Below are 21,219 nucleotides of genomic sequence, written 5' to 3'. Positions count from 1 at the left end.
AAAACCACACAAATAGAATATCTTTGCATCAATATCGGAATGGGGGTTTGTGTAAATTATAGTAATCAAAGAGTTGAATTCATGAGTCGATCTGTGCAAGACAACTGTTGAAAACCTGGAAGCACTGGACGGCCGTTTCGTCCTAGTATGAGACTTCCCAGAAGTGCATATCCACAGTCCCTCACGCGAGACTCGGACCCAGGATCTTCAATCTCGCGCACAAACGCTAAACGTCTAGACCAGAGCTGAAAACAATGGTGGACGATCGCACAATACCATGGATTGGTTGAAGTTAGACATTAACACCGTCGGATTCCGGCTGCTGATGAGTCCCGTACTAGGACGAAACGGCCATCCAGTGCTTCCATGTTTTCCATAGTTGTCTAGGTGGAATCGACTCGTGAATTCAACAACCTTCGTATTAATTTAAAGAAAAAATAAATGATTTGATAATCAAAAATAGTTTCTTTGTTCATTTTTATTTCAAATTAACAAAAATAAACAACCTTCAACAGTGAATACCCAAGAACAAATACTAACAGAAGACAATTTAAAACTAATTGTCTCAAATGGACAGACCATAAGGAATCTGTACAACCGACAATAAAGAATAGGATATTATATATTCAATTGTGTATATACATATATATAAGGTCTTATTCAAACGATTAGTCACGCATAATGAAACTAAACAATTCACTTGGCATTGCTCATTTGAATCTTCTCATTAATGTTTCGGACTGCAATTGATCAGTCTCTTATTGGCATATTTGCATACTATGAGGATTGCTTCGATATTACTTTAATTCATAAACATTATAAGTAAAGACGGATGCTGGATAGCAATGGAATCTACGGCGTGCATTTCGTCCTATCCGGACTTGTCAGCTGAATGTGCTTGCATCCCAAAGTTGATGTTCACTCCGGGACTCGAACACTTCTTTTCACTTCAAACGCCATCGCGTTATCTGTTTAGCTACTGAATCCTGATTATCAGACAAACAATACCAAGTGAATTTAAACTTCACCCCATTACACAAGCAGGTGGCTATCAGGACTCAGTAGATTAGTGGATAACACTATGGCGCTTGAAGCGAATGGTATTGGATTAGAGTTCCGGAGTGAACATCAGCTCTGGGATGCAGGTACATCTAGCTGACGAGTCCGAAACAGTACCAAAAACGCGTCCTGTACTCCACTGCTAGCCACTATCCATCTTTGCTTATGAAACTAAACAGTGAATAATGCTGATATTAGCTGCAGCAGGTTAGGTGATGATGGTAAATCAGTCGATGAGGCTATTAACTATCGTGTGATACACAAAAGCTACTCACGTCTACATCGTTTAAAGCAATGCTAGCTGGTATGGAAGCAGACTGAAAGTAGTCAAAGTCCAGCTCTATATTAGAAAATTGTATGAGTTCATGAAATCAATGAGTTGTATCATGAAGTGTAGGTTTCATGATGAAGGTTCGTGTGGTAATCTTAAATTTACGTGAGAAGAATGAAAACATTGAATGAGACTGATTACTGCGGTACAGATGAGTTGTAATAATAATAATTTCTGTCCTTCAATGTCATTTTTTACTGTCACTGTTAATAATAATAATATTAATATCAATAATAATAATATTCTTATTTAAACTACAATGGTTCTAATTTCCCCTTATTGTATTTATTTAAAATGTGGTAAGTCTTATATTAATTATGCAATGATAATATGAACACTTGGAATCGAAGATTACTTGCACCAAAATGAAAGTAATCTAATTTTTCAGTGGGTTTTATCGCAATTATAGTTGATCTATGAGAAAATTGTCAATATCCAATGTAAATTGGGTAAAACTATAATTTATGGACGACCTTTGAAGTAACCTAGAGAGAGAGTACACTTACTAACTAGGACTAAATGACGATTATAAACCAGTGTAAGGAATTAGAATTATGATTTACAGTTGGTGATTAGGGTTAGGAGTTAGATTTAGGGTTTTCATCACGAACTGATATAAACTAAAATGCCAAAACGCTATTTTGCCAAATGGATGAGTGAGTTTCGCGCCAAAATCCAAGTCCAGTGATCTTACATCTGATTGGTTACTTCATTAATTATAGTCTGGTCATAAATTGGCTTATAACTATTTTAATCATTGTCAATAAGTGATTCTTTTTTTAAAATACCGAATGAATTGACAAACTATTTAAGAATATATATTGAAATTTCAATTAGCCCCCCATCACATTTTTTTCCATTTATAGGTGGATTTGTAAGAAAAAAAAACTAGAAAGATGAGAGACTGAGTTACCTCATGATCAGACAATATACTAGCCAAATGTTCACCAGATGTCATTCGAAATTCTTCATCATTTAAAATTTTATTAGTATTATCTAATTGTTCACGTAGACGAGCTTCTAATAAAGCATATTTAAGTTCATATTGACGTCGAGTAGCTTTAGACATCAACTCCTGTGATAAGAAATCATAGGAAAAAAAACAAGAAACATACTGAGATCAATATCTCCACCTCCTTACCTTCCCAAATCGATTCAACACAAACAAATCAAAACAATAAGGAAGATAAAAGAATGTGAATAAGCAAACGAGTATGCAATAACCAATACATAATATGTGTTCGTTATTAGCTTAAAACGATAGTTTGTGGTTAATTTGTTAACGGCTATCTCGGCTCAAGAGCTCAATGAATAACATGTCATGACTTGAAGCGAAAAGCACAGGGTTCGAATTTCAGGGAGAACATCAAGAATGTGATATAGGTATATCCAGATGACGAACCTAGGATAGAACGAAACGAGTGTCCTGCATTCCCCTACAAACCACTATCCAAAGTTAATAAAAAGATGAACAGATAGATCCCACATAGGTTAAGTAACCAACCTAAACTAGATTAAAAAATTCCATTAATAGATTCTACCACGGTAGCTGTAAAATCATTACATCATCAACTGAGAATCTTAAATTCACAGACAATGTGATGATAATAATAATAATGATAATGATGATAGTAGTAATAATAATCCAATAACTTTAAGTCTTGTCGTAGTATCTTCGTGGATAGATGTTAAGGTTGAAATCAAACAAGCAGATTCTCGTCATCTTAACTAATTTCTAGTTTGTTTACATTGGACGACTCATCACCTACCTTGAAATACAATAGTGAAGTATATATAGAAATGGAGTGTTTGGCTGTCAATGGTTCGCATTAAATGACTGTGATATAGTAGCCGATAGTAAAGGATTATAATTGATATGATAAAAAACTTATTTTATATAATCAAATATCAATGTTTTATATTTTCCCCTAAAACTCGATTCTCGTACCACACGTTATTCATTTGCCGCGTCCCATTTGCTCTGATTTCCTCACTTTAAAAATTAACATCTCCTTACTTTTCTACTCCACACTGTTTTTGTGTATTTCGATTTTTACCGGGAATCAAACAAACTAGAACTTAAAATTTATTTTATAATCGTCTGGATAACCCTGTTGTTGATATTTTGACTAAAATTTGATCAGTCTTAGCTGGTGTGTGTGCATCCTGTAAGGATTGCCTCAATATCATCGTTATCACACAAGTTTGTATATAATAAATAGAATGCGACTAGCGGTGAAACCTAGTAAAAACGTTCCATTCGACTTGGCACTAGTCAGCTGGATATACCTGGATCACAGAATTGACGTCCACTCGGGAAAATCAAACAAAGTATCAAATAATGGGATTATCCAAACAATTACAAATTAAATTAAAATTCACACCTTTTGCAAAAATGAGTGACCATGTGAACACAGTACATCAACAGATGATGCATTAGGCGCCTGGAGCGAAATGTACTATGCTTGAGTCCCAACGCGAACAGGAATTCAAGGATGCAAGTAGATCCAACTGAGTCTCAAATGGGACGAAACACACGCCCGAGATTCCTTTTCTGGCCACATGACATATATTCTGTACAAAAAATAATTTAGAATCTGACTATTTTAATAATTAACATTTCCTTTCTTTAATACAACTCACATTAAAGTCTCAATGTGAGTCAACATTGAGCGAACGTTTAAGTCCATCAGAGTGATAACTACAGTACAATAAAAAGCTACTCAATAGAGTCATTGAGTAGTAAAACGTTTCAAAGAATTTGTACGTGATTAAAGTTGAAGGTTACTCAACTGATTTAACCATTGTACACAAAAATGGTTTGAAATGAGAAAATCCTACTCCTTTGTGAAAAATTCTCTTACTGTGATGTCTGGAGATAACATTCAAATATTTGTCAATTAATAATCGGTCTTGAAGGGACTTCCAATCCATAAATTCTCAGATTAGTAATATATACAATCGGTGAACCTTATGTAGTATTTAACCTCAAAAACTTGAATCAATTAATCATTGTTAAAAAAAGTGACTAGCAAACATCTTTGAACAAAATAAACTGAGATATTCTTACATCAAATCGATCACGGAATTTAGTCACTTGATTTGCTGCTTCCAACAATATATTCATACTAACTTCATCTGGTTGAATAATTGGATTAGCAGAATTTTCAACCATATCTTCTTCATTACCTGAGAATAATTCTACTAATCTATCATAACTTCGATTCAATTCAACTAAACAAGCTTGACCAGCTGTTTGTGTTTTTCTTAAAAATTCTTCATTTGCAATTAATTTATCTTGAATAACTTCTGTATTAGGCAATTGTTCTTCAAAATCAAATGATACATCAGTCTGAAATAGACGTTCTGCTTCGTCTAACCAATCAGTTATATTTACTATAGCATATGAAAAAGATTGTTCAGCTGATTTCCGTCTATCTAACTCATTTTCATAACATTTAGCCACAGTACGCATAGCCTAAATAAGAAAAAAGAAAATAGGAAAGTAAACATTAATAATGAGAAATAGGAGAAATGTTAAATGATGTATTCAAAATATCTTAGTGGGTTCAGTGCAACCACATTTTGGTTGTTGGACCCTAGGTTCGAACCTGGCTCCACTGAGTTTCTGGCTTCAATCAATTTAATGCTATCTTCCCATACGATTGGTAGGTAACCAACTTACAAACAACATGGTTAAACTACATTGTTCACAGCTTCTCAGACTTTCGAAATTAGTCATTGGGAAGTATGTGATTACCATTAGTATGAGAGGATTATAAAGACCTGGAATTTCTGAGTCGGATCACAGATAGTAAGGTCATAAACACACACAGCTACCCAGTGGTTCCTGGTTCCAAAATTGGTTCAATTAAGGTCAGTCTATTATGTAAACTATTAAATATCTTCAATTATTCAGTAAAGCAGTTTTTTCATTTGGGAACTATGTTAGGATGAGAGATCTCCTTCACACGATTATTCCAGTTTCCTTTTATTAATCAATTATGGTGCTAAAAATAGTCTTCTATAGAAAAATGAGTACTGATGAAATACCATTTCCTAAAATTTAAACAATGTAATACTTCGTTTACGGATTATTTTTTCACGGATTGAGGTCAGCTGGAGATGTACGTATGCTATATAGTGAATACGTTAGTAGCTTGTACCTAGTAGTTATCGATCTCTCAATTTGATAATATCCATACTTTTTTCATTAAGGTTCCGAATTACCCCGTTATGGATAAACAGGACTGAATTTTGACCGACTTTAGTTAGTATATGTACATTATGAGCGACAGGTCAGTCAGTCCAGTCAACTACAACATAGGACCACGCACATATGTGCATCGGTCCAGGTTGCCATACCGCATCAGCACAACAAGATCAACACCGGATTCATAGCAGTGGTTAGGTCAAAGGTGGTAATATATAAGAGAAAGATTGCATATAGAGATATAGTACAAGAAGAAAAAATTGGTTCATAGAAAGAAAGATATGAAGTGATTTTAATCTCTTAGTTTAAGGGAAGACAGGGAGTGTATACACCGACGCCATTGTGATCGATTCTGAGCATCGCTGTCATGCTGGTTGTCTGAAGGAAACACCTTACTGCTGTCACATCTCTGTACAGTCAGCAGTACGACTTCGCCTTCGGACCTTGGGTTTGTTGCTTTTAGTCTTACCGCTCTTCAACCGACCTGTCTGACATGGTAGGACCTTGAGGAACGATTGTTCCAGCCAGTATAGCTCGGTTGCTTCATCACGATAGGCAAGCCCGACCACCACGTCAAGGTAGCAACGATGGTCAGGGAGCGACAGGACATTTATGATGATGAGTTGTTTTTGATATAAATGGATTGTGGCTAAAAGTGGATTCTGGGATACATGCCGAATTGTACGCTTGTACACTTGGTTGGTACAAGTCCGTCATCGCATTACTGAACATCATCCGTCGTGGTTAAACAAAGGACAGGTAAAAGTGATTAAAAGTTCTATTCTCTCTCACTTGGTTGACACAGGTCATCAAGTCGAATTGAATAAAGCTTTTAAGGTTATCTACAATATCCCATCTAATTTGCCACATGGTTTACGAGTGCGCCTCTTGCACATTGCGGAAGCCATCGCAATCCATGTTCACAAACCTGACCTTTGCATTCAAAAGAGATTCGTACAACCACTTTCCCTGCCCTGGCCATCAGTTTAAGATTTCCTTCAAAAGAACTATTTTTCATACTTCTTCCATTTGTTTTTTTTTTTAACTTTTGTAATTTTATTTCTGTTGCTTTTGAACTTAATAACTTCTCAACATTCATCTCTTGATTCTTACGTAACTACCATCCTATTGACCATCCGTTAAAATTCTGTTCCTTCTTTGTTTCTTACATTACGCAACTTAGCAACTTCTTGATCACTTTGAATATTAATAATCCTCTTAATCAATGTTAATTTAAATGTCATTATGTAATTATTACGTAACGTATCCACTCGATGAGTATTATATTATTATTGTAAAACGTATATATATTAGTGTAGAGCCATGATGAAAAACTAATTGAAAAGAAATTTCTTCGCTCAATTCGTTCCTTCTTTATTTACCAAATGGCAAAATGGGAATTTTCACTATATCTAGGATTTGTCAGTTCGATGTACCTGCATACCAGTGTTGATGTTCATATTTTAAACTCAAATGCAGTGCTATTCGCTTCAAACATTACCGTGTCATCCACTGAGCTACTACTGACAGCCACAAGCTTGCGCAACAGGCGTGGTGTTTATGTCAATTTTTAATGGCGATGGTTGGTAACATTCGATCCGATATAATTATTAGTACGGATTACGTTGAAACGTATACAAAAACACTAATATTCCGGCGCATCCAATTGAAGAGTCTCAAAATAAGGCAAAATGCGTGTCCTGTATTCCACTGTTAGGAACAATCCATCCTGTTCGATGTAACGTCTACATACCCATTTCTATTCATCTCCAACTTCGTGGACATTTACTTAATAAAAAATAATACCAGTAACAATATTCAACTTTCTATTTACAAACTAGTTTTTATCTTCCAATCACAAATAAAAAAACAAATTAAGGAAAGAGAATTAAATTACAATTATGATTTACTTATTTAATTTTCTACTTAAGCTGTCAACAAGCAGTAGTCGATTGATGGTCGTAAATATCATCTAAGTTAATCAACCGTCTACAAATTAAACTTAAGAGGGAAACACAGAAGGACAAATGGAACTAATGATACTACCCCCTAGTACTACTACTAATAAAAATAATAATAATAATATCGGAAATATGAAATTAATTGTAAAGGAATTGATTATACTGTTTTGAAATCATATAAATTTTATGAAAGAGTAAGAAGGTAAATGAGAGCACAGTTATTGAAAACTCTATAAAAGCTTTTCCAATTCAATGGATTTGCGAAGGAGGTAGGGAAATTGGTGCATAGTTAAGCAGTTGATGGTAATAATCAATAAGTGTAACTCAAGGTTTAGAACATAAATATGTTTCATTGGTAAACTACACTTAGGCCAAAAAAAGATACAACTATTGATCAATTTAAAATTATTAGCTATTTAGTTTGAATTGGACACAAATGTCATGTCAGTAGCATCGATGGAATCTAAATTGAAGCTAGAAATCAAAAGTGGAGGCACAAAATTAATTCACTGCTGCTCTCCTTCTTCTTCTCCGCCTTCTAAATATATAATGTCTGATTATATTATAACCCTCCAGCGGAATTGTAAACCCTATGTAATTAGCTTTATGAGGGCTGTTGAATTGATAAACGCACATAAAGTTAGCGAATTTAAGCAGTTTGTTTTTGCGATTCTAATTATTGACTGAATTCAGCTTCACTACAGTGAACTATTTTTGTAATGAATATCTTAATTTTTGTGTCAATATCTCACAATTAACACCATTTTTGAATTGTATTTCCAAGAACAGAATAGATTAAAGGTTGACCATTGCAATAGCTTGAAATTGCTTACAGTACAAGACGATGAAGTTGTTCTCTATTTGAAATTGATGAATTCAACGTCAGGTGTTCCAAAATAAAACCTCTAAACAAAGCATTACTAAACAAATTAACTACATAGAATAGGTGAAAATTCAGTTCATCTCATCGTTATGATAAGTAAAAAAAGTAATAATTCTAACAAAATATCTGACGAGAACAAAGCATCAAACTCACTTCAACTTTACGACGAGCTTCCGCAGTAGCTAATTCCAATTGACTAATATCAATATGTTGCAGACCAGATTCCTTTAAATCATTCAATCGTTTCTCAGCTTCAAGTAAAGCTTTTTCATGCTCTTCTAAGGCTGTGAAATGACCCTACACGATAGTAAGAGAAATAAAATCTAGTTTAAGATGAAAGAAATATAAAGAGAACAGTTTACTACTCTCCAGTTGTGATTAACTCTTCGAAGGAATTTTCTTTAATATAACGATGTGCCACATGGAATATTAAAGACAATAACAAATCTTTAGAAAACGTCTACAACTCGTTTTAAGCTGACGTTCATTTGTGGTTAAATAGCATCCTTATTGTTGTTCACTTTATATTACAATATAAAAGTGTTCGAGCCCCGTGCATGGGATCTTGGATGAACAGTGCTGAGGATCCTCATGCTGTGACGAAACGGCCGTCCAGTGCTTCGAGGTTTTCAATGGCGATCTAACGTTGATCCATTCATAATATCAATCTAAATTAAACGAATGAGTTTTAAAATTTCAAAAATACACCTGACATTAAGTAAGATTTGAACAGTCATTCGTAATTTAAAGTTTAAAACTTAAGTTATAACTTAAACAAAAAACAAATTACCTTCAACTTTGACATAGCTTCTTCTGTTGTTAAATTAGTTAAATCGAGATTAGTTTCAATTGACCCAGAATTTAATATTTCCGTCGAAACTTCACTATCTTGAGCCCAATCATTAATTGGAGCTAGTTGAAGAGCTAATTCTACAGCTTTCTTAGTTGCTGCTTCAACTTCATCTAATCTTGCTTGAACAGAATGATTAGCTAATCGATCTAATTTTTCACCAGCAGCACGAACCGCTGCCATAACAGCTTCAGCTTGTTCCATATCCGCTTGACCAGCTTTAGCAGCTGACATTAGTTCCTCAGCAGCTTTTAAAGCTTCCTATTAATGCACACAAGAAAATCGGAACCACTTATTAAGTGGGAAATATGATATTCTATTTGTATTGTATATGAAAATATCAATGATATATGTATTCCAAATGAAATATTACTAACAATTCTTTTTCTAATATCTAGAAATTTCAAGTATCCATAAAATTAAAGCACTGATCATGTGACAATCTGAATCAAGTATTATTTTTAAAAAAACACGAAATAATTGGACGGAAACTTGTTTACAATAACTTCATCATCAGGTACAGTTTGTTAAGTCTTGGGATTTGTTTGGTACAGGATACTGTAATTGCAAATTATTGTCGATTGGAATAACAACATTAAAACAGCTGTGGTTTAAATTTATCATTCCTAGCCGCCCCTACATTAGTGGACAGTTTTTCACACCTCACCACTTTGCAATCCTCAAATCAGTTGTCAAATAATACTGAGAATTTTAAAAACGATATAGCCAGAGATTATTACTTAAAGTTTAATATAAAAGCCAATAGTTTGTGTGATGATTATCATTCTAATAATAGTGAGCTCTAGTAATCACGCCATCACTTGTTTACATTCGAATTCGAACGCAATTACAGTCAGGGAGAATTTATTTCTCAGCATGTTATATCTTCATACATATTTAAGTGAATGAAAGTGATCACCTCGACCATATCACGCACATATTTCAATAACACAAAAACCACTCACTATATTTTTTTACGTTATTGGTCATACCCTCAAAATTTATTACTGTGGGTAAAGAAAAGAAGCCATTGTTGTTTTATTGTCAGACGATCTAGAGTGCTACTTGATGACGATTAGATGTAAAAATGTACCACTATATAATTATTAAACGAATGCTCTTGTTAGGAAAAGATTTTATAAATTAAATTATAAATTAATTCACACTAACCAAATAATCACTTCGAGCCTTTTCAAGTAATTGCTTACGAGCTTCTTCTAACTGTTGACGATAATTAGCTGTAGCTGAATGAGCTTGATCTAAATCAGTAGTCTCTGGTAGAACAAAATCAGAGACCAATAAAAGTTCAGTTGATTTGATGAATGCATTCAATCGAAACATAGCTTCAGAATTACGATTTTTTAATTCTTCAGCATGATCTAAATCGACAAATTTGATAACCTATTGAGGAAAAAAGATTTTAATAGATTGAAATTATTTACACCTCGATTTGATGATCCACACATATATATAATGAACGTTAAGAAACTAACTTTTGTTACGAAAAAGAACCTGATATAATCAATTTAAGTGAAAAACACCAAGACATACATTGATTGATTTCGAAAGTGAAATACTTGTACGTAATTATCTCAAAGGTTTTGTATTCTTTAGTTGTTGATACTAAGGGCTGGGAATAGATCAGTTTCAATTCGCAAATGTGCATCCTACGCGGATTGCCCTGACTATTCCTTCCAGTCACAAGTTCTCATTATATTTGAATTGTAACTAGCAACAAAGTCCAAGACGACCGTTTCATCTGGTTCAGGATAACACGATGGTGTTTGTACTGATTAATTCTCGTTTTGTGCCTCCACTGTGAACATCAGCATTTGGAGCTAGATATATATCTATCTAATGGTTCCCAAGTAGGTCGAAATGTGTAATTTCCAATAATACAAATCTGTAGTTAACATGACAAACTAGGCCTCATACGAATGGAAAAACTAATAAAATCTATAGATAAAATAGATTAACTATGCTATGAGATTTCAGTTTTTCCTTCAAATCAAATAAACATATAAAACGAATTGTTAGTTAACTAACTTTTTGATATAGTCTTGCAGTAATAACAAGGTTCTGCATAAAATTATTCGAGTCGTAATAAGCGTTAGTCAGTGCAAAGTATTGATTTAAATGGCTGGTTTCCTATTGAAGGTAAGTCGTGATTAGTCAAATTATTGATAGATAGATCTATCTATTACATAGTTTAGATCACCGACTGACCTTAGACAAGTATTGGAAACAATGAAGCGCATGACAGCTGATTGTTTTGTACTACTATGGGGCTCCTCAAGAGCCAGCATCCACGAACTCAGAAGCTGTCTACAGTGTGATATATTTTTCCCCATACCCCTTGGATTTTGTCGTAATATACATCCGCTGTGGTTTTATCTGCTTAATAATCGCTGGTTCGATATCTGAATCACAGTGTGTGACACTAAGATTCACTAAGCAAAGTACACTAAGGTATCCAACCACGTTTACAATACCAGTCAGAGTGGAATATGATATTGATTATTGTTCTTGGGTGATCAATTAGTGTGTGAATAATGTGTCCACAGCGAGATATACCATAGATCAAACTTAAATATTGTCAAACATTTCACTGTGGAAAAAACCCAATAAACTACTTAAAAGTACAGATTTATGTACCTGGATCCTAAACACACTTTAACTACAACACGTAGTGATAATACATAGTCACTCAACTCAAAGTGATATACTGTTGAAACCTAAAGCCCAGCGTGATTGCAAGTTAAGAAAACCATAAACATTTAATAACATGTGATTTGCAATTAGTTATTTATAATGCATTCATATGTATTAAAAACGTATTCATAAAGACAATTTCATGTTTAAAAAATATGACAAAACCACCCAGGTTTCTTGCCTACTGGTATTTACACCACCAGCGGTTATAATAAAATCACGGCTTTCGCATTCAGCAATTCAGATATACATGCACACTTATCAATATATGTTACATCTGTATTAAGAGTGGCAATTCAATCGTTAAAGCATTTGATTTTCAACCTCTACTAGGTTGAAGGTCCCAGTTCCACCTGCACCTACTTTGGTTTGTGCAACCGGGCACTAAAAAATGTAGGCTAAAAAATGAGGCCACAGATATGTGCTTGGCTCTACATCTATATTCATTATCAAAATGGAGGAGTACTACTTCTGATCTATTCTCGTCTAATTCTTAATATTTTATTCTTAAATTTTATTGAAAGATATAAATCCATACCTATGGAAAATCGGACACTTAAATGCATTAAAACATAACAGAAAGTAATCTATAAATCTACTGTAGACAGGAAATCCTGTACCTAGTTAGATGACAATAATCGATTAAGTACCTTGTTTAAACTGTCTATATTTCAACTTATTTCCAAATCCTCCCACTTACTTAAAAAATGTGATGATATTGTACTGTAATTAATGGAGACAATGGAGTATAACTTTTTCTTGCTTTATGTCCAAAGTGGATTACTTCATGTGAACTGTACACAATAGGTTGTAAAACATTTCATACAAACATCCCATAATCAGTGGTTGAAGACGTTGGTTAACATGGTGCTTAGAATCGATCACAACGAAACAGATGCATTCATTCTTAATCTTCTACAGACCATGTGTTATGGTATTCTTTCATAGATATCGCTCTTCAGTTCGTTTTTTATCTTTTATACCATATTTTTCTCATTCTGTATTGTGGGAATTACAGTATTTCTAGTTTACCAGTATAAGCAATAAGATCGAGGAACTGAAGTGGTTCCCAATTGTCAAATAAAAGCAATAATGCTGAGGACTCAACAGAGCCCATCTGGACATAACAGTGAAGACTCATTAAATATAACCTGTTGACGATACCAGATACAACAGTGGCGACGTCGATATAACAGTCGACCATTTAGTTACAACATTTATATTGTGCTTTACATTTCCATCGACATTTTGTGCAATAAAATGTGTGTACATACTCAGTAAATGATATCGATCATTAGTAATCTTAATGAAATGTTAGAATTCTATTAAATAACGTTCTGATGTGTAGACGAGAATGATAATGATTAGTTGTCTGCTAATTCAGACATGTAGACATTCTGACAGGCGTCAGATGAGGTATATATTCCCCTATCCTTATTACTATTATACTCACTTATTATTGATTGTTCATTGTTGTTGGATTGTGTCTGGTTTCAGTGTGGAAATATATTTACGTTATGGTCTGGCTAATCGCGTGTTCTTGATCTGAGTTGTGTTGAAGTCCTGTAGAATAGACACTGGAACGGAATCTAGTGTAGATATTCGTCTAAGGTAAATTAACGTCCCATACGTGTAAACGTAAAAACCCAACCGTTATAACATTAGATGAAGTAAAACCGAGCGTTATAACACGTTCAAGCACAAAAGTTGTCAACACTTTTATTTAATTCAAAGTAAAACCGTGCTCATATATATACCACTTGAAGGTGGCCTCTTTTTATAATGATAAGCCAAAAACTTTGGCCGTGAAAATGCATCTTTCTTATTGTTAACAGAAAGTTCTTCATCTGTGTGTTTGTGATTAATGTTATCGTGTGTGTAAAGTTATTTCTACGTGGAGGAACAGAGAAACAGAGCCACTGTTACGTGTAGCCATCACAAACCCTCACAACCAAGAAAAACGAAGGGGAAACTATTTGAATTTACGTAGCTTTTCAATGCATACTAGCTCTTACCTTTGTAATATTGGTTCGACACATATTTTAAATGTTACCACTAGCACCAATAATCTGTGAGATGAGGTAGGTTGTGTTAGTCTAAGTAGTGTTCGATTCAAACCTAAATCTGTAGAAAGCTGTCATTGCTAGAATTAAAGATCATCATTGTAAAGAGCGCTACTGTCGCTAAATTACGGTTAGATGGTAGTAAAACCACAAACTTTTAGTCTTTTGGTTGAATTTATTCCATTCCAATAGTATTCTATATGTTACTGATTTCCAATGAAGCCGGAATTAGTTCCTTTCTTTTGCTTGTCAATTTACTCACTTGTAATGTCAATAGGACAAATTGGACTGATTAATTATTTACGCTAAGTCTAATATAATAATGATAACTGATTATTAAACTCTCTCAATAAATCTATACTATACTGACAGCCTTTAGAGGTTTTAAGAATGACCTTGAAGCTGACTAATCGGGACGCAGATTTGTGAAGGAGGTCTAAGATACATAAAAATTATGAAACTAGGTAGGACCAAGAGTTTTAACAGGATTAATAAACCTCATAATGTTAATAATCAATAAATTCGGCTGGAAATCATAGTGCCGATTAACCCAGATAAATCTTAACTCTTAGTATGAATCCTCGTAACACTAATACACCTAACCCAAACTCCAGCAACAAGCTGAACGCAATAGCCTTTTAAATTCGCGCTAATGTTTAACATTGGCTATCTTAATTTTGATTGATCACTTGAAGCCATTCATTTAGTACGGTTTTAACCCATTTTCTTAACTTAAATCTATTGAATGTTTTCGCTCTAGGTAGTTCTTACTTTAAATCAACCTTATAAATCATCAACACAGTCATGTTTGGAAACGAACAAACAAGAAAACATTTTACCTACATACGTAAGTGCCGATCTACCTACTTGCATACATACAATACGACACCGCATTATAATAGTACTTACTTCAGTAGTAACTTCAGTCCAATTTTTATTAATATTCTTCAATTCATTATCTAAAATAGACGATGCTGTCATATCACAGCTATGCATTAATTCATGTCCAAGATCATTTAAAGCTGATACACGTGTACGCCATTCTTTCAAATCACTATATAATTTTTCACGTTCTTCAGCACTTGTACTCTCATCGGCAAGTAGTTTCCTCACTTCTGTTAACCAGTTGCTTAGATGTAATTTTTCCTTTTATTAAGAATAAAATGTAGAAAAAAAGAGATGAGAAAAATTTTTTGAAAATAAAGATAAATTTTAGAATGAAAGTAAATTATTCTATACATTAAGTGGATTGATATTGACTAAACTACCTTGCTTATTAAATGACTGACCATAGTTATTTGAACAAAATACGATAAATACTGAGTCACTTCAACTCCGGTCAATGTTTAATGGAACAAAGAGACAGGTAGAGGAATCAACATGAAAAGCAAATCATGAACAATAGACGGTCAGAATGATGGCACTAATTTTTACATTACTAGCGAAAAACCAATCCCCTGTGTGCTATTGTATTTTAAAATACTCAATCTGCTGAATTAATTTCCACCATCCCAAATCTATAATCAGCGCAAAAGTAGTGGTAAATATATATAATTATGGAAAATAGCTGTCTCGTCCTAATATGAGACACTCAAGCAACGTACACTGATAGCCTCCTCCTCAAATGAACAAAGTTGAATTTCAGCTCTCATAGAGAACACTTAAAAATCAAAACCACTGGATAGGAGTCTGGCGATGTAATTTCAACTTCAATTAAGTTACGATATAGTGGAGAGATCCTTAAATCCCATTGGCGAAAACTGCGACACTTTATACATATCTGAACTTCACAGGTTATGGATTCCTACTAAAACTTCAGGAACTCACCTCAAAGTAAGTAACTGTAATAGCCAACTTGTTCGTGGTCCACCAAATGCCATAGGATGTCGTTTCACATATTGATCAACTCGTAGTGAGGTCATAGGTTTGTACTAGTGTGGACTTTCATAATCAAGTAAAAGAATTGACAAGTCCGACCTCGTTGATATTAGTCTGTGTCTATATCTTAAATTCCAACCAACTTCATCAATATAAGTACGTCAAACATCACTTGAAAAAAAAAGTACAATCAGTAAAGTGAAGGCCATTACTATTGTTTGGTATAGAGTAAACTCATCATTGGGTGACTCAACAATCAATGGTCCTATTTAACGTATATCTCCGAGTGAACATGAAATGAGGTCGATTGATATCAAACATAATGCTGCTTTAAAATAAATAACCAATAAAAACGATACTTTTTAGAAAGGAAAAAAACAAACCGTTTCGTATAGATTCCATTTAACAGAAAGTCCGCCTAAATGTGTTTGTATATTCAATAGATCCGACCATGTATCTTTCCAACGTGTATTAAGTGAAGTTAAAAAGAAATTAGTTTCTTTTCGCTCAGTTTCAGCATAGTCAGTTAAAATGAATGCTCCACCACCGGTACTAACGGAAGCTTGTTGATTTACCATAGGACCTGATAATTTTGCATTGGCTTCCAATTTTTCACGTTGTTCAGCAATTCGGCACGCAATATCATCGCGTTCTAATGCTAATTCTTTAAGCTTATCCAAGCCATTATCCATATCTTCAGGTATATTCATGGATGATAGATAATCCTTTAGATAAAGGGATAAAAATAAGTAAATACAACCAGTGTTACTAGACTCAATACTTGGTGAATAATAAATTGAATTGTTACTAAACGAAGGTTTATGGAGATAGTTGGATATCATCGTTTACATTGTTGATAGAATTAAGATAACAATTAAAACTAAGTATTGGACAGAGGTCTCTGGGCGAAGAGTTAATCTTCGTGGCACTGAGATGGCATCCAGTAGTATACATATTTAGCTTCCATAAACTGATGATATTGAGTAAAATCTGTTCAACACCATAAACGAATCAAAAACTGTGTTGATTACTAAATATAAAACTACACAATACATCGTAATTTGTGTGCTATACATAAATTAAGTCTAGTTTCTCGATAGATTTCTCTAAAATTTCATTATTTGGGATAATTAAAGTCTATGGATTTTTCTTAATAAACTATTTATAGCCAGATGGAACATTTCGATATATACAAATGATTGTCTTGATTGTATTCTTACAGAATCATAAGTAGCATAGATAACGATGTCAACTGCTTACTGTCCCTGGGTACTTACAATTAAGCTGATAATATCCAGGTGACGTTTAGATTGAGTGTGTTAAGCTGTTGATGCAATAAATATACATTCGTGATAAATTTCATGAGGAATATGGAAGACTTGAAGTGTCCTGACAACTCTGTTGTCTCTGTCCATGTTTGATTTCACTTCAATAATAATGATAATAATAAGTAGGAGAGTAAGCAGTGTAAAAGAAAAGTGTAGGATGAATGATAAAGGCGATACCCAGACAAATATCAATGATCTTGATTGTGCAATACAGCAGTTTTATTTCAGGTATAATACTGATCAGGCTAAAAAAAAAGTAATCTATGCATTTCCATTGACCAAACTACAAATCGTTTTTTTTAAAGTTTGACCTAGGATATCACCATTCTCAATGGGTTAAGAAATGTGACTTGTTTTACGGTTTGTGATATAATATGATCGTTAAAACAAAACCGATGAATTCGTCGATTCCAAATACTCAGGACTTGACTAACTGAACACAGAGCAAAACCTAAAATAATATAATTATATTTGCCAAATAAACTTGATGAATTTCGTTTGCTTGAATCTAAATAGTTTGGATTAGATGGCTATTGTTATTTATTCTATAGGGTATCAGAGAGATATTTATGTGGTCAACGTATTAAATTCTATTGTAGGGCTAGACCCAGCTTAATTTACTTCAGTTGGAGCCTTGTAGAATTTATATCTCTTTATCATGCACATGAACCGGGGTTCAAAGAGAGGCAGACAGAGTTACAGTATTAGATAAGGATAGATAGTTTGAAACAAACTCGATGAGAGATCTAGATTTATGTTACGTTTACAAGATACACGATACAAGAGGTCTATATGCAAATGATACGAATTTTGTAGAAAAGCTTCTTAATTATGCATATCTCAACGATATGTTTTTAACAAATTACTCAACAGAACCTTATATTTCCCTCTGAAACTAACCAATTATTAAGAAAAAATGTTTTGATAAAACGAAGTTGCATCATACAACCCGAAGTTCCATCTTATAGAAACATTTGAAACTGATATACAATCAGATTAATACTTAGATTAGATTAATGAAAACTGTTCAACTTGAAGATCATTTAGCATTAGAGATTAATCACAGTTAGATTATCAAATAATCATTCACTGTTTCTTAAGTTTTCAATAGGTTACTCAATAGCAATTAGTTAATGATTTAAACTAGATTAGTATAATATTAATTTATAAATAAAATGATAGCTTACTTTAATTTCATTAATATGTAAATCTACTTCAGATGTCTCTTTACATTTAATTGTTTGCCAATTAATTAAATGTTCACGTATTATAGTTATTTTATGTGTTAAATCCCAACGTAACACTAAACGTTCTAAACGTCGTTTAGTTAATTGACCATTTAAATAAGCTGTGATAAAACGAGATTTCAATGAATCAACAATAATTTGTGGTAAACGAATTGGTAATGTAGTTAATACATCTGATGTTGTAGCATCTTGAGCAATTTCATTTAATTTTTCATTTTCTTCACTTAATTTATTAATTAAATGATTTAAATCTTCAATATTATTGAAAATATCCTGAAATAATGAGAAACCAAATGACGAACAATCATAACATTTTGTTGAATTCATCATGAAAGATATTCATTTATTAGTATCAGAAGGGGTTTTGTGGAGATTGTAGTAATTTCAATAATTGAGATCATGAGCCAATTGAAGCTAGACCACCATGGGAAACCTGGAAGCACTGGACAGCCGGTTCGTCCTACTGTGGGACTCCTCAGCAGTGCGCACCCACGACCCCGCCTCGCGGGACTCGAACCCAGGAACCATCAGTCTCGCGCCAGGTGCTTAACCAACTAGACCAGCGGTGTTAATGTCTACCTTCAACTAATCCACGAAATCGAGCGACACATCCACCATTGTCATCAGTGAGTTACTAACTCACAACTGACCCGGTTGAACTCCACTGGTCACTGCTTCTTACTAGAACTTCAGGATATATCTCTTGAAGCCAGTCACTAGTGAGCATATGTTGCTGAGGAGTCTCACAATAGGACGAAAAGGCTGTCCAGTGCTTCTAGGTTTTCCATGGTGGTCTAGATTTAATTGACTCATGATCTCAACTATTCATTTATTGTTATCTACATGATATGAACACGTCCGTGAAGACGACTCTTATGAGTGACAGTAATATTATGTATATTAAACCTTTGAATATTTTGTATAAACTTTAAATGTATGATTCCAGTTTTGAGATGGTGGAGAAGATTGGTGGCTGAGATGCATGATTTAAGTGGAGTTTTACTCACTGAGCTGGATTTGGTCGTGGAGCTTTGATTGTTTTTCTGAACAACATCAGCACAAACTTCAGGTGTTTGTGTATATTACAGTTGATAAACACAAACCAATCCTTTATTAGACAGAAATGACTTGTATTTTTGAAATGAAATTTATAGTATCTTATTAAGTAAAATCCTTAGCAGTAATTTCAGATGCTAAGGTCATTCAAAACATTACTCAATGTTCACCAAATGTAGTATTTTGTACTTCCTATCACTTTTCTATTTATTAAGTGGATGAGTGAAGTTTATCAGTGCATTTATGCATAAAATTGCATTTTAAGTGGCTGGGGTTTTCTTCACTTGTTTCCCCTAAAAATATTCAGTTAAGTGCAACACATGTCAAATGAAAAACACAAACCTGGTAAAAGTAAGGGTTTTGAATAAAATCTTTAACGAAAACTATACTTCAATATGCAGCACTAATTATCCACTGAATAAGCATAATAATGTGCGAAAGTGCTAAGCAAGAAACACTCGTTGAATACTGGAAATATTGTCGATAATATCAGTCACTTTCGGTGACTTTGAAAGTAATTAATTATTTTCGTAACTTTATTTTAAAAGCAATCAAGTTTGGTAATGATAATTCATAATTATTTATGTTTATACGATAATTAAAGATATATCGGAATTATCTATCTCAGACGAGAATCATCAGTCAAAAATAGTCTCATAGTATAACTGATCAGACAACAAGAACGTTTTTAAAGTACAAACAATTACTGAATTCTCTTCAAGATAAGATGAATGTCACAGAATAACAGTTTTCTGAGAAAAGAATATTCTTTAAAAAAATCAAGTCCTGATTTTTTAAAAAAGGTGTATGGTAGCCAATTAACATACAAAAGATACATCAATATATAGTGACATACTTCATGTTCGTTTAAGCAATTTCGAAGTCGTGTTGCACGTTCTTCATGAGTCAAATTTTTCGCTTCTGGAGCTAATTCCAGACCAAGTTGTGAAGCTATCAATGCATCAGTTATTAGACATTTTTCTAATTTTGACAACCATTGACCAACTTGACGCCATTCACCTGGTAGAACATTATCTAAACGCCAACGCCATTCATCAAGTTCAGGTTTCACTCGGCTCCATTCAGCTTCAGCACGTTCTAATTCTTCTGGTCTTAGGCCAAGTAATAAACCTTGACGTCTTCTATCATCAAGTTCACGAATATAAGCAGCCATATTTTCATGTTCAAGTTGAGCTTGGAGAAAACTCTGTATGATCATGACCATAATAATAATAATAATAATAATAATAATAATAATAATAATAATAATAATCTGAATGGAACATACAAAACGTAAAACACATTTCTCACAAACAATTTTAATTAACTAATATTATTTCAATAAATTGTAGCTTACTGAATATTACAGTTATAACTGAGTGTCATATTATTAATTCATTACGAGCTACAAATTCATTATACCCGATTTCAAGTCACACTTTAAGTCTAGTTTTAAGTGATACTATCTGATCGGTCAAACCTTAAGTTGTTAAAGTGAAATTTCAACCTGAAACGAAGTAACTCAAAGTTGAAACTGTTATAATCACTGTCTGTAAAGACGTGTCAATCTAGTTATAATATTAATTTGTTGTAAATTGTTTAATCTGATTGTTTATCAACCCTCATTGAATAATTTTT

General features: G+C 33.4%; 1 protein-coding gene across 1 annotated transcript in view; it reads right to left on the bottom strand.

Moving 5' to 3' along the window:
• MS3_00010750 (uncharacterized protein) overlaps positions 1–21,219 on the bottom strand; it is a gene marked incomplete at both ends in the record, with an annotated part of 122,452 nt that overhangs the window by 67,849 nt on the left and 33,384 nt on the right. The window contains 9 exons of the mRNA XM_051219145.1: positions 2,304–2,465; positions 4,461–4,868; positions 8,601–8,744; positions 9,238–9,558; positions 10,468–10,698; positions 14,982–15,218; positions 16,334–16,675; positions 18,466–18,798; positions 20,438–20,788. Coding sequence (XP_051067499.1) covers positions 2,304–2,465; positions 4,461–4,868; positions 8,601–8,744; positions 9,238–9,558; positions 10,468–10,698; positions 14,982–15,218; positions 16,334–16,675; positions 18,466–18,798; positions 20,438–20,788 — 2,529 coding nt within the window. The remainder of the gene's footprint in view (positions 1–2,303; positions 2,466–4,460; positions 4,869–8,600; positions 8,745–9,237; positions 9,559–10,467; positions 10,699–14,981; positions 15,219–16,333; positions 16,676–18,465; positions 18,799–20,437; positions 20,789–21,219) is intronic.

The sequence above is a fragment of the Schistosoma haematobium genome, chromosome 2 (assembly GCF_000699445.3).
Source record: "Schistosoma haematobium chromosome 2, whole genome shotgun sequence".
NCBI classification, from domain to species: domain Eukaryota; kingdom Metazoa; phylum Platyhelminthes; class Trematoda; order Strigeidida; family Schistosomatidae; genus Schistosoma; species Schistosoma haematobium.
The sequence above is the reverse complement of the archived record's forward strand: the minus strand, read 5'-3'. Positions and strand labels throughout refer to the sequence as shown.